The sequence below is a fragment of the Mus pahari genome, chromosome 3 (genome assembly GCF_900095145.1).
Source record: "Mus pahari chromosome 3, PAHARI_EIJ_v1.1, whole genome shotgun sequence".
Lineage (NCBI taxonomy): Eukaryota > Metazoa > Chordata > Mammalia > Rodentia > Muridae > Mus > Mus pahari.
In genome coordinates this window covers 127,092,495-127,104,723 of record NC_034592.1, presented here as the reverse complement: position 1 = coordinate 127,104,723, position 12,229 = coordinate 127,092,495, and the positions used below count along the sequence as shown (strand labels likewise).

The 12,229-nt window shown below is 41.8% G+C and overlaps 1 protein-coding gene across 1 annotated transcript; it reads left to right on the top strand.

Moving 5' to 3' along the window:
- Nucleotides 1-953: 953 nt before the first annotated feature.
- On the top strand, nucleotides 954-9,606 carry Rbbp9 (RB binding protein 9, serine hydrolase). The gene is made up of 5 exons (XM_021194405.2): nucleotides 954-1,126; nucleotides 2,801-2,843; nucleotides 3,857-3,962; nucleotides 7,641-7,726; nucleotides 8,087-9,606. Exons 1-5 carry the CDS (start codon nucleotides 1,028-1,030, stop codon nucleotides 8,311-8,313), a joined length of 561 nt encoding a protein of 186 aa, XP_021050064.1. The 5' UTR covers nucleotides 954-1,027; the 3' UTR covers nucleotides 8,314-9,606.
- Nucleotides 9,607-12,229: the final 2,623 nt, after the last annotated feature.

Here is a 12,229-nt window from a genome sequence, read left to right as displayed (position 1 = left end):
TTTTTCGAGACAGGGTTTCTCTGTGTATCCCTGGCTGTCCTGGAACTCACTCTGTAGACCAGGCTGGCCTCAAACTCAGAAATCTGCCTGCCTCTGCCCCGCTGGGGAGATTGTCTTAATTGAGCTAATTGAGGCAGAAAAAACTCATCCTGAACTTAGACAGTTGCATTTTATGGGCAGGTCCTGAACTGTGTAAGAGTGAAGGAAACCAGCCACAATCGGATTGGACCGACCTGAGTTCAATGTCAGGGACCCATATGATGGAATGAGAGAAAGTAGTCTTTCAAAGTCTTCTAGCCTTTACATGTACACTCATCTACGCTCAGAGATACACATATCATGTGTGCACACAGTGATGATGTAAAACAATAATGGGTCAGCCATTAAGCATAGGTGTTCTCTCAGAAGACTGGACTTCAATTTCCAGCGTTCACGGTTGGCCCAACGCCTGTAACTTCAGTTCCAGGAGACCCAACACCCTTGTCTGGACTCCTCAGGCATTCACACACCCTACCCCCACCCCACCCCCACCCCCAAATGTTGTGCACATACACATAAATAACTCTTGCTGAATATGGTGACATTCCTTTAATGCCAGCACTCAGGAGACAAAAGCAGGCAGATCTTTGTTTGTTCTAAGCCACTCAGGTTTACATAGACAGCTCCAGGCCAGTAAGGGCTACATAATGAAACTGTCTTAAACAAATTAAGGAAAGTTCATTTGAAAAAAACAAACCTTCCTTAAAGAAGGTACAACTAATAAAAAGATAACGCCTTCTGAGCACGCTGTTACCAGTACATAAGGGATGTGGAGTATGAGGACGCTGGAAAAGGATAAATCAATGGTGATTAATATTTGATGGTTTGAGTTTAGCTGCCTGTGTGCTCTAGCCAGAGAAGGCGTAGGCCTGCACGTATCTAAGAACTACAATACCCAGAAGGCCGCAGTGCGGGCTCCGGGCCGGATGTAATCTTGGTCTGAGAACTGCTGGTTCAAGCTGGGCAAGGGTCTCCCACGTCTACATTCATGGCGTCCCCTAACAAGGCAGTGATTGTTCCCGGGAACGGAGGCGGGGATGTGGCCACCCACGGCTGGTACGGCTGGGTGAGAAAGGGGCTGGAGCAGGTAAGGAATGCTAGCCCCTGCTCTTCGGCCAGCTTGGCTCGGAGTGAAGGGAGAGAGAACGAAAGGCGAGGCTCGAGCCTGTGCCCACCCTTCCGCAGATGTGGTCCGTATCCTACCTAGCGAGCAGCTCGAAAAGCTGAGGGCTCAGGTGTTGGCACTAAAAGGAAAACCTGTTGTACAACTGGAGAGAATGGCCCCTCCGCACCCCCATCTGCTGCCAGTTGATTCCAGACTTTCCAGATAATTTTATATTTATATTCATTACTTTATGTTTTTAATCTACCATGTGATATTTAATATATACAACGGATTGTATAATGTACAATACACTACCAAACTGAGGTTTTTTATTTTTTTCCTGTGCTGTCCAACCCAAGGAGTCTTTGTATTTCCTGTACAATTGAGCTTCACTCCCAGGACAAACTAACTCTAGAACATTGCCGGTATCTTCTGAATAATCCGTCTGCTCCCTGTCCCACCCATATGACATTCTGAAGTTTATTTTGCTTCTTTTTAAATTATTGTGTGCAGGGGGGCATCTGGAGGTCAGAAGACATTTTTGGACTTAGTTCTTTCTACCTTTACATAGGTTCTGGGAATCGAACTCAGGTCACTGCAAGTGCCTTTGCCATCTGGCCTTTTTGCTACACCTTTTAAAACTTAAAACTGGGCTGGAGAGATGGCTCAGTGGTTAAGAGCACTGACTGCTCTTCTGAAGGTCCTAAGTTCAAATCCCAGCAACCACATGGTGGCTCACAACCATCCATAATGAGACCTGATGCCCTCTTCTGGTGTGTCTGAAGACAGCTACAGCGTACTTACATATAATAATAAATAAATCTTTAAAAAAAAAACTTAAAAATAATTTTTACAACTATGATTATAATCTTTAAACAACATATTGTTTAATGTGGCTTCTTTGTGAACTTTATAGAAACATAATTTGACCCTAGGTGGTCCTGTGCTTAACTTTTTCGTTGTTTTTGTTCGAGACAGGGTGTCTCTGTGTAGCTCTGGCTGTCCTGGAACTCATGCTGTAGACCAGACTGGCCTCAAACTCAGAAATCCACCTGCCTCTGCCTCCCAAGTGCTGGGATTAAAGGTTCACGCCACCACTGTCTGGCCTGTGCTTAACTTTTAATAAAACAAAACAAAACAAAAAAACCCCCTCTTCCGTATCCCAGCAGCTGGTTTCCTGCTTTGACCTCTAGAATAGAATTTCAGGAGAAAATAAGATTTCTGTTTGGAATAAAACTTCAGGGTTGTGGCTGAAAGCTATAGGCAAAGCTACCAACTCTCAGGTCAAGCTGGAAATGGCCAGTGGGACGGGATGCCCAACTTTCTCAGTGGTGTCTCTGTTCTTTTTGACTGTCTTTCTGTGGCACAGTGTTCAGCTCAGGTCATTCTGTCTCTAGCACGTTCACTTAGGTCTTCTCTATAGATACATGACTTGAAGATAAGCACAGATTGCTAGTGCAGAAACCAGTCTCCGAGGAATTCTACAAAACTGGATAGAGAACTACTATATTTGACTGTATATTCATCTGAAGTCCTGTAACACTATTTAATCTATTTCACATCATTAGCAAATATTTACTGAACTAAGCAAGGTCATATCAGGTGTCACATTTTTAAGCTCTTTATTATAGCTTTTTCTTCTCCCTTACATCACAGATTCCTGGTTTCCAGTGTTTGGCTAAAAACATGCCTGATCCAAGTAAGTTTGAAATTTGTTTTTTGAAAAGCCGCATCTGTTAGGTTTTGAGCTCACCATTTGCAGGGTGGGGCTTGGAAGCAGAAATATCATAGAAAAGGGACAAAAATAAATACACAGTAAGAACAAATAAAGCAAGGAGCTCAAGGTGGTGGGTCTAAGCCTACACACACACACACACACACACACACACACACACACACACACACACAGACAAGATTTTAGTAACAAAAGCATCCAGGGAATGGTAAAATTGAACTTTTAACTTTGTAAGCTAGCAACTGTATTTTCCATGTTTAAATGTACATAGACATCTTCAGGCAAGGTTTAGGTGTTCTGTATGAAACAGGTAAAATAAAGCCTCACAGGATCTAGTTGAGTTCCTATGTATTTAAAATGATAAGCTTGCCCTTTTTGGGGAGAGGAGTCCATCCATGACTTGGTTCAGAAAAGAAGTCATATAAATCATATATGGATTTTGGAATGCTGTCAAGTGTTTTTTTTGTGTGTGTGTGTTTTATTTTTCTCGGTGCTGGGACTGAATCCGGGATCTCACACATCCTAGGCAAGTTCTCTGCCCCTGAGCTGTACCTCCTCCAGCTGGGGTATTTGTTTGCCAAGTTTAAATTTTCCCATTAAAATATCAGAGTTGAGGCCAGTGATGATGGTATATGCCTTTAATCCTGACACTTGCGGGCTCAAGGCAAGAGGAGTCTGGTTTGGGCTACACAGTAAACTCCAGACTAGCTTATGCTGCACAATGAAGAGGCTCTATCTCACAAAAGAAGAATGGGTGGGTGGGAGACTTCACTTCAGTTGTAATGTAATTTTTTTTTTTTTTAAGCACATGGTAGGTGTAGAAGGGAGGGGCGGAGAGCAGAACTCCACTAAAGCACAGGACAGACTCTGCTCACACAGCCTCCATTTACAAGCTGTGAGCTGGGGTTTACTGAGGTTAGGACGGCATCAGACTTACAGACTGCCCCAGTTACCAGACTCTTTTACCCCGACCACAGTCACAGCTCGAGAGAGCATCTGGCTGCCCTTCATGGAGACAGAGCTGCACTGTGACGAGAAGACCGTCATCATAGGCCACAGTTCCGGGGCCATCGCAGCCATGAGGTATGGTCCTATTTGACTTGCCACCCTGTGTGCGAGGCAGACATGCTTGCCTGGGAAATAGTTGTGTCTCTTAAGTTTCCATCGCAGAGGAAGGAAGCAGGGCTAACCTCAAAAGTGGTAACATGATCCGCCCTGATTTCTTCCTTGTGTGTTAAGGGATTTAAAGGAACTGGTTCCTTTGACCAGGTGCAATGATCCTTTAAAAGCTGCTGTGGCCCCAAAGGAGCTGCCTGTTTCTCGACTCTGATGTCTCCCCTCACCTCTTCTCTCCTAGCAAGGCACAGTGATGTCATTGTAGTTCCTGTACTCTTCCAAGTACACACCTGTGGTATCCTGCTCAGCCTTCTAGGAGGGACATCATCTTACGAGCTGCCTGGCTTTCTCTTCCTTTTCCTCTGCTTGAATGTCCCTTTTTGGATGAGATCTATAATCTGTCCATATAAAAGAGCAGCCTTGCCCTACTGGCTCCGATCTCCTTTATATTTTATTATCTACAGCAGTTTTTGGGTTTTTTGTTTGTATACCCACAGCGTTTTATCATCCAACACACATTGATCTCCTCTCTGGCCCTAGTAACAGACTGGAAGCTCCACGAAGTTGGGACTTTGCCCACTGACAAGGCATCCCAGTGCCTAGGACAGAGCCTGACCTGCCCAACAAATATCTCTTGGAGAGTAGAGGTTGCTCTCCCTGCCTACCCACAACCCCCTAGTCCTTGGGATTCACATGTACACCCTTAAGTAATGCTTCTATCAGAATCTCTTGTCTTCCCCATTAGCCTATTGAGTAAGGAATTAGCTGCCAGCTGTTTAAGATTGAGCTTTTTTCCACAGTTCCTATCCTGGTAACAAAGGCTGTTCCAAGCAGTCACTCAAGATACCGTGTAAATTGTTTGTTGTGGAATCTTGCCAAATTTTATCACCTTTTGGCTACAACCAGTCAAGGGAATGGGGATAACGTGTTTGAGTACAGATCCAGAAAGTAATGGTGCAGTGATAGCAAAAGGGATGTTTACAAGTGTGCATGGGACCAGTGCTGACCTCAGAAGTAGAACCATGATCTGTCTGTTTCTTCCTTGTTTACCAGCTATTGGTAAAGTTGTAATCTTTTTATGTAAGTTCTGAATTCATTAGGTCTGTCAGCAACCTTCTAAGAATGGACTCCTAAAGTTAAGAGAGACAAAACAAAAAACAAACAAACAAAAAAACCCAACAACAACAAAAAAATCCTGAACTATCAGTGTGTAAGGGTATGAAGAAACAGGAAACTGATATAGTCATAAGGGGCATGCTAGCTGACTTAATTATTAAGGGATATTGAGCCTTTTCAATAGGAAGTGCTAGAAACACCTTTAACAAGCAATCAAACTTAATATCATTGATAGTGGACAAATGAACACGTGTCCCTGAAGTGATGACAAGACTATCTTGGGGAAAATGTTTAATCCTAGTCCTACTGTGAGAAAACTAGTTCAGTTTAGGGAACTGACCTAAACTACGAGAAAACAGGCAGCACTAAATTTATTCGGTGTAATAACATCACTAAGGTTATTCATAGGAGACACACACTAAGATAAGTGTAAAGTGTGGTAGCCTTAATGAATCTGGGTACTTTTCGTGTCTTCTGTGGGTTTGATATTTCTGAGTAACCAGCTGGGGGAAAGGTGTTGGGGTCCAGCCTCAACACCTGATTGGAGTTCTCAAATGGAAGCAGGGCTATCTAGAAGGTGCATAATAAACAGACACAGACAAATTTTTGGGTACAAAGGGATAGGCAATTTTTCAAGGCTTAAAATTGCACTCTGTCTCTTCGCTCGCTTGCTCGCTTGCAGCTTGGGGCTGCACGCATTCTGCATTCTCCTGTGCCCTCTGCTTTTCTCAAACTCCCACACTCACACACCTCTGCTCTCCCCTTTCACCCACACACCACACATACCTCACATTCTCTCTTCACTCATTCTTTCTCTCTCTTTCTCTCTCTCTCACTCACACTCACACACTCTTCTCCCCACACTCCACTCACCTCACACACACCTCATGCACATCTCACTCACCCTCTACTCACTCTCTTGCCTTTTTCTTGCCCCAGTCTTTTATTGATACCCCAAAAGCAGGCAGGAAAAAAAATATACATTGTACAATCATTACAAGATCAAATTCAAAAGAATATCCATATCCCACAAAGAATCAAGAATTATAATTGTTCCCGAAAGTTCCAAGCTTCCCCTATCCCCAGGTCTGTGGCCAAAATAACTGCAAACTTATCATTAAACTTTAACTTTTGACTTATTGTACTTTAGAGCTCAGAGCTCTGAGGCCAGCTACTTGCATTTTCCTGTGAAGGTCTAATGATAAACGACATGGGCAAAGCTGCCAGGCAGTGGCTAGAAAGAATCATGTTAACCCTTACCTCAGCAGTTCTGCTAGCTTTCTGCTTCTGCACATTGCACACAATGACTCTCCTAAGACTCCCAGTGTTTTGACTTAGTTTTACTAGTATAGAATTTTATGTATTCTATACAACCCCTCTCAAATGTTGTACAAAATTTACTTCATAACTTCAATAGTTTTTTCCTTTCTCGGGATCCTGATGTTGGCTCTATTTCATTTTCTAATAATTTCTTCAAACTTCCTTTGCAAGTTAAACATTAATCTGGAACTACTATTGTGCAGTAATTACATTGTTTCCAAGATGAGAGCACACAGCATGCACCTGAGACATTAGGACTGTGCTGTGCTGTGCCCCATGTCTCAATTTGTAATTGTTTAAGAATCATTGCATCAAGGAACATCTAGTTTCACAGAATTCACCAGAGCAAAAGGAAAAAAAAAAAAGGAAAATCAGCTATAATAATAAAATAATTATGCACATCAAGGCCAACTGAAAAGGTAGTCATTCACAAATTAAATCTATACAGCCGTTGTCCAGGGCTAAGGTTAAGAGAAATGGGAACAACTGTTTTTTTTGTTTGTTTTTTGTTTTGTTTTTTTACAAAGAGATGCCTCGGGCTACTGAGATGTCGCCATCCCAGCCTGCTGTAGGCAGTCCCTGTCTGCAACAAAGAGGTTTATCCTCCAGAATGGAATTCTAGCCCTAAACATTTCCTAGCACAAAAACTTCTTCAAAGGTCTCACATCATTCCTCAGCCAACTCTTGGCTGACCAAGGGCTTCTGCAGATAATGAGCTGGTGTGCTATTTGTGTAGGCTGCTGTTCTAACTCCTGCCCTTAAGGGGCCAGTGATAGTTTGTCTGGGAGTGGAGCCAAATGTACTACAACACAGATGAGAATGCATGTGCAAGGGACTGTACAAGTATTTTCCCACCCTTGTCCAGCTTTTCTTAGAGTTCACAGATTACTTACATTAGTCAAATGGGTTAGAGATTACATGCCTCAAAATGCAGGGTCCTGAGCCTTAGTCCCATTTCTCTCAACCACATGCTCTAGGGCCGAGCCCAGAAATCTGAATGTTGACCACCGAAGTAATGCTAACACATATAAAGGTGGATAAATGCACACGTCAGAGACAGTGAATGTGAAATTCTCTTGATGTTTTTCCGTGTTAATCTCAGAAGCATACACTAACTACCTTTCTGTGAACTTAACATCAGGTGTGTTACTGTTTTTTTTTCAGATTTCGTAACACCATGTATTATTGACACTGTCTTTCTCATTGCAGGTATGCAGAGTCACATCAGGTATATGCTCTCGTATTGGTGTCTGCATACACATCAGACTTGGGAGATGAAAATGAGCGTGCAAGTGGTAAGTCTTTAGAAGGAGCTCCTAGAAAAGCCCCTCCCTAAACACAGGGCAGACTGTTCAAGTTACAGAACAGTTATTCTCTCTCAACCCTAAAAAATAGCAGATGGGAGATTTTTGACTTACCTTTGGATGTGAGGTAGCTCTCTTTTCCAACCCGAAGTCTAGAATAAATCCCAGGACCTGGTTTTATTTTTACCCTTTTACTTTGTCTTTGTTAAGTCAATATGATATCAAGCCCTACAGAGACCAAAACCAAAGGACTCCTCTGAACTCAGGTCTCTGGTCTTTCGCATCTCTCCGTGATGCACATTTCAGATGCTGTCAATTCATGCACATTGATAGGTTCTTCCCCTCCTACAGGGTACTTCAGCCGCCCCTGGCAGTGGGAGAAGATCAAGGCTAACTGCCCTCACATTGTACAGTTTGGCTCTACTGATGACCCTTTCCTTCCCTGGAAAGAACAACAAGAAGTGGCAGATAGGCTGGAAACCAAATTGTACAAATTCACTGACCGTGGTCACTTTCAGAACACAGAGTTCCATGAACTGATTAGCGTGGTGAAGTCTTTGCTGAAAGGACCAGAATAGTCAGGATGGCTCCTGCTCTCTAACACGCCAGGATGGGGTAGAATAATAATAGCAACTCTTCTCACCCAGCACTAGACAGGAAACGTCCAGTTAAGCTGCAGAAGCACCTGAATAACAAACCCATTTGAACACTCACACCAAGTTACCTGCACTTCCAGTTCCCACAGACCTTAAATCTTCCTGAAAGGCTACTAACTATAGCAGTAGGTTTCCTGTTTGATAAGGGACACAGAGTTTGTTTAGCTATCCTGTTGATGCAAAGAGAGCTAAGAATCCAGAACTTGACAGTCATGGTGGTGTGTCCCTGTAATTACTTCAGAGAAAGCAGGGGATCAGGAGGGGAAGGCTAGCCTGACCCTATCTCAGAACAGAAAGAACAAGACAGCCCAGGTCTCCTGAGTCTCCTTCCAAATTATAACTCAGTAGGTTTAGCAAGATGCAATACACTTCTGAGACCACAGTACTTACAAATGGAAGGAAGGTGGATCTTGAATTTGAGGCCTGTCTAGGCCTAATAAAGTAAAACCCTGTCTCAAAACAAAACAAAAGACAGGTTTTCATTCAGCTTATATGAGTGACAGTTTTTCCTTTTTGAAATAAAATTTTTCTCTTAACTGGGGAAAGAAAACATGATTCAAGGCCCAGAATGTTGTCTTAGAACTCAAAACTCTAGCTGGTCTTCTAGGCTGGCTCAAGAGAGTAAACTCACACTCGGGTCTCCATCACCGACATCCCTGACCCCACATCCCCAGGTCCTTCTGACAAGTTGAGAGAGACAGACATCTATGGATACTGAGTAGGGAGTTGCAGGGGCAGATATCTGCACAGCCTGTAAACTGGATATCAACTATATATGACTGGCAGGATTAGGTCGTGGGGGAGTGCTGCAATAAAGACACGTGACAAGCACTCATGTCCTTTTTTAATTAGGGGAATATATATGTATGTATGTATGTATGTATGTATGTATGTATGTATGTATGTACAATCCCTACATGAATTATGGTAGCTGGCAACAGCATTGTAATTCAAAGATTTCCAAATGCTGCAAGAACAAAGACCAGGTCATGCATTTGTGAGTTGGAGGCAAACATTTCTCTATGAAGTCCAAGAAAAGCCTAAGATAACCAAAATGAACATAATACTAAAGGGTGGAAAACAAGGGAGCAATCTGTACTGTGTTATTAAGTTCTAAGTGTCTTCAAAAGAACTTTCCCAGGGCCAGAGAGCTGGCTCAGCAGTTAAGAGCACTTACTCCAGAGGTCCTGAGTTCAATTCCCAGAAACCACACGGTGGCTCTGTAATGGGATCCGATGCCCTCTTCTGGTAAGTCTGAAGAGACAGTGTACTCACATACATAAGTCTTTTTTTAAAAAAACAAACCTTTTCCACAATGCCAGTTTAATTCTATAGAGTTCAACCTTTTGTAGAGAACATTCAAGCATCCCTGCCGATTCTTCTCATATTCACTCAAAAATAACCCCCTTTTTAATACTACCTTTTATATTGTATATATTTGATGTATAAAATGGTCACATGATTACATTTTCACTGGTTTATAAAGTACTTTGACCAAATGTAAAAAGATAAAATAAAAAATGTTTATTTCCTAGTATCTTCTGACTGTTGTGATGCCAAAGATTGCTAGTGTACTTAAACTTGATGATACGGAACCTGTGGCTGATGCAGAAATGTGATTCCCCACACTTTTATCCTAGAAGGGGTGGAAAGCTGTTGTGTTAGCCTAAAATGATTTGGGGATTTCTAAAGTAAAGAACGACTTTAATTTTTAACATAGGTATCTGTGAATAGGAAGACAGTCACATATATAGGTCTGCTATAAGTGTTTACGTGGGAATGAATAATATCAGAAACAGAAACAGTTATGTATCAAATGAATATATTTTATCCTGCAGCAGAAAACAAATTTCAAACATTTTTATGTTAATTTTTTAAGAATTCAAAAAAGCAGAGTAAATAATTACTAATCTCAAATACAAGTAGACTCAAATTGGATTATAGGTTTGACCGAATCACTGCTAAAAAGCCTGTTATGCACATACACAGACAGACAGACAGACAGACAGACAGACAGACACACACACACATATATAATGAAAACACTTAAATTTTTTTCCTAACTTTAAAAATCTTAATTATAAACTAACACATTTCAGTGTGAGTTTCAATAATTCCCAGGGGGAGAGTATGCAAGAGAGCTCTCTGTTGAGCTGTGCTGTCTAATATAAACAGTATGCACAGGCAACTAAATAAAAACTTAGTTCTTAATTATTTGTGTCAGGTGCTGGCAGCCATCTGGCTGAAGGTTACTGGACTAAACACCAAATAAAGACTATCCCCATCATGATAGAAAATGCTGTTTGTCCAGATGTTGTGGTGCATCCTTATAAACCCAGCAGGAGCAGCACAGAGGCAGGACTGAGTTCAAGGTGCTGTTACTGGAACAAACTGCTATAGGGCACATATTTGTATTCATCTCTCACCTACTATATAGTAAATCTGAAACTACTTTTTTTCCCTTAACTGTTGGGCTGATGTTTGGGCCAGAGGCCTCATCGTACCAGGATATTCTATCACTGTGTCCATCACAGAATTGAACTGACTACTTTGCTTAATTGATCACCACCAAAACCCTTATATAAAACTTATTTATTGCCAAATTCTAAGTTTAATGTGGGAATCCACAGCAAGAACCACTAAATCACCTCACGTCTCCTTTATGGATCACCTTTAAACAGGGTCCTCTACAAATTAGTAGTGTGTATGCTCAGGTGAACAAAAGGCCTAATACTAAGTGGGAAAGTACGAAGAATCTGTGCTTCATCTGCAATTTGATTTTGTGACATTATGATTTTAGAGGCCCACAAATTCTTTTGATAGCTTATTCCCACTTTATTTACAGAACAGTTGCTACATTTTCAAACTTACCTATCCCTCTCAGTTAATACTCAGAGTAAAAAAAAATACGTTACTAGGCAAAAATACTCAAGGGTAAAAAAACAATGCTGAGGAAAAAATATCTAAGCTATCACTTTATTCTGGTGAGGCAAGGAACATTTCTAGCCACTGAGTGCTGATTTAAAAACTCACTAATTATCAAGACAGTGCAAAGCCAGGCACGCCTGGGCCATCAAGTTTATTCCAGGACAGTGTGGAGTGATGCTCCTATCTCTAACAAAAAAACAGAATGCAGTGCATATTTCGAAAACAACTTCTTTTATTGTTATTTGGTTTCTCAAGATAGGGTTACTTTATGTAGCCCTGGCTGTCCTAGAACTAGCTGTGTAGACCAGGCTGGCCTCAGAGATTTGCCTGCCTGTCTCCTGGGTACTCGGATTAAAGGCTTTCTCCACTATACTCAACTGTGTGTCTAAGGTTGTTTGTTCTTACTAAGTTTTTATATAAGCCCAAAGCATGGACCATCTTAAAGGGCTTGCACTGTGATCCTTTTTGGAGCCGAGCTCTACCTTCTGACAGTGCTCTAAGTAAACAGCATCATTAGTTACCTGAGATATATAGGACCAGTAAAATCAAACTCACTAGTTCACTTTTATCAGATAAAGTCTATGGCCAGCTCTATAGAGTAAGCATTTAATGACACCAGCTCTTTTTAAGTGTTAGATAAAACGCAGGGGTTTCCCTCCACCTCTTATGAGGGGTAGCATGGTAACAATGTCCACACCAACTTGACCTGCCTGACCTATCAAATAAGCACTTGTCTTACTAGAAAATTAAATATGTAGGAGAGTTAAAAATGGAAAAAAGAGCCAGGTGGGGACAGCACATCTTGAATCACAGCCCTTGGGTGGTAGAGGCAGGCAGATCCCTGAGTTTGGTCTACAGAGTTCTAGGACAGCCAGAACTACACAGAGAAACCCTGTCTCAAAAAAAAAAA

Excerpts from the sequence above, each read along its gene's own strand:
- Rbbp9 (XM_021194405.2), top strand. The coding sequence starts at position 1,028 with ATGGCGTCCCCTAACAAGGCAGTGATTGTTCCCGGGAACGGAGGCGGG. Across the intron at positions 1,127-2,800 it reads TGAGAAAGGGGCTGGAGCAG|ATTCCTGGTTTCCAGTGTTT; the intron begins GTAAGGAATGCT and ends CTTACATCACAG. Across the intron at positions 3,963-7,640 it reads GGGGCCATCGCAGCCATGAG|GTATGCAGAGTCACATCAGG; the intron begins GTATGGTCCTAT and ends TTCTCATTGCAG.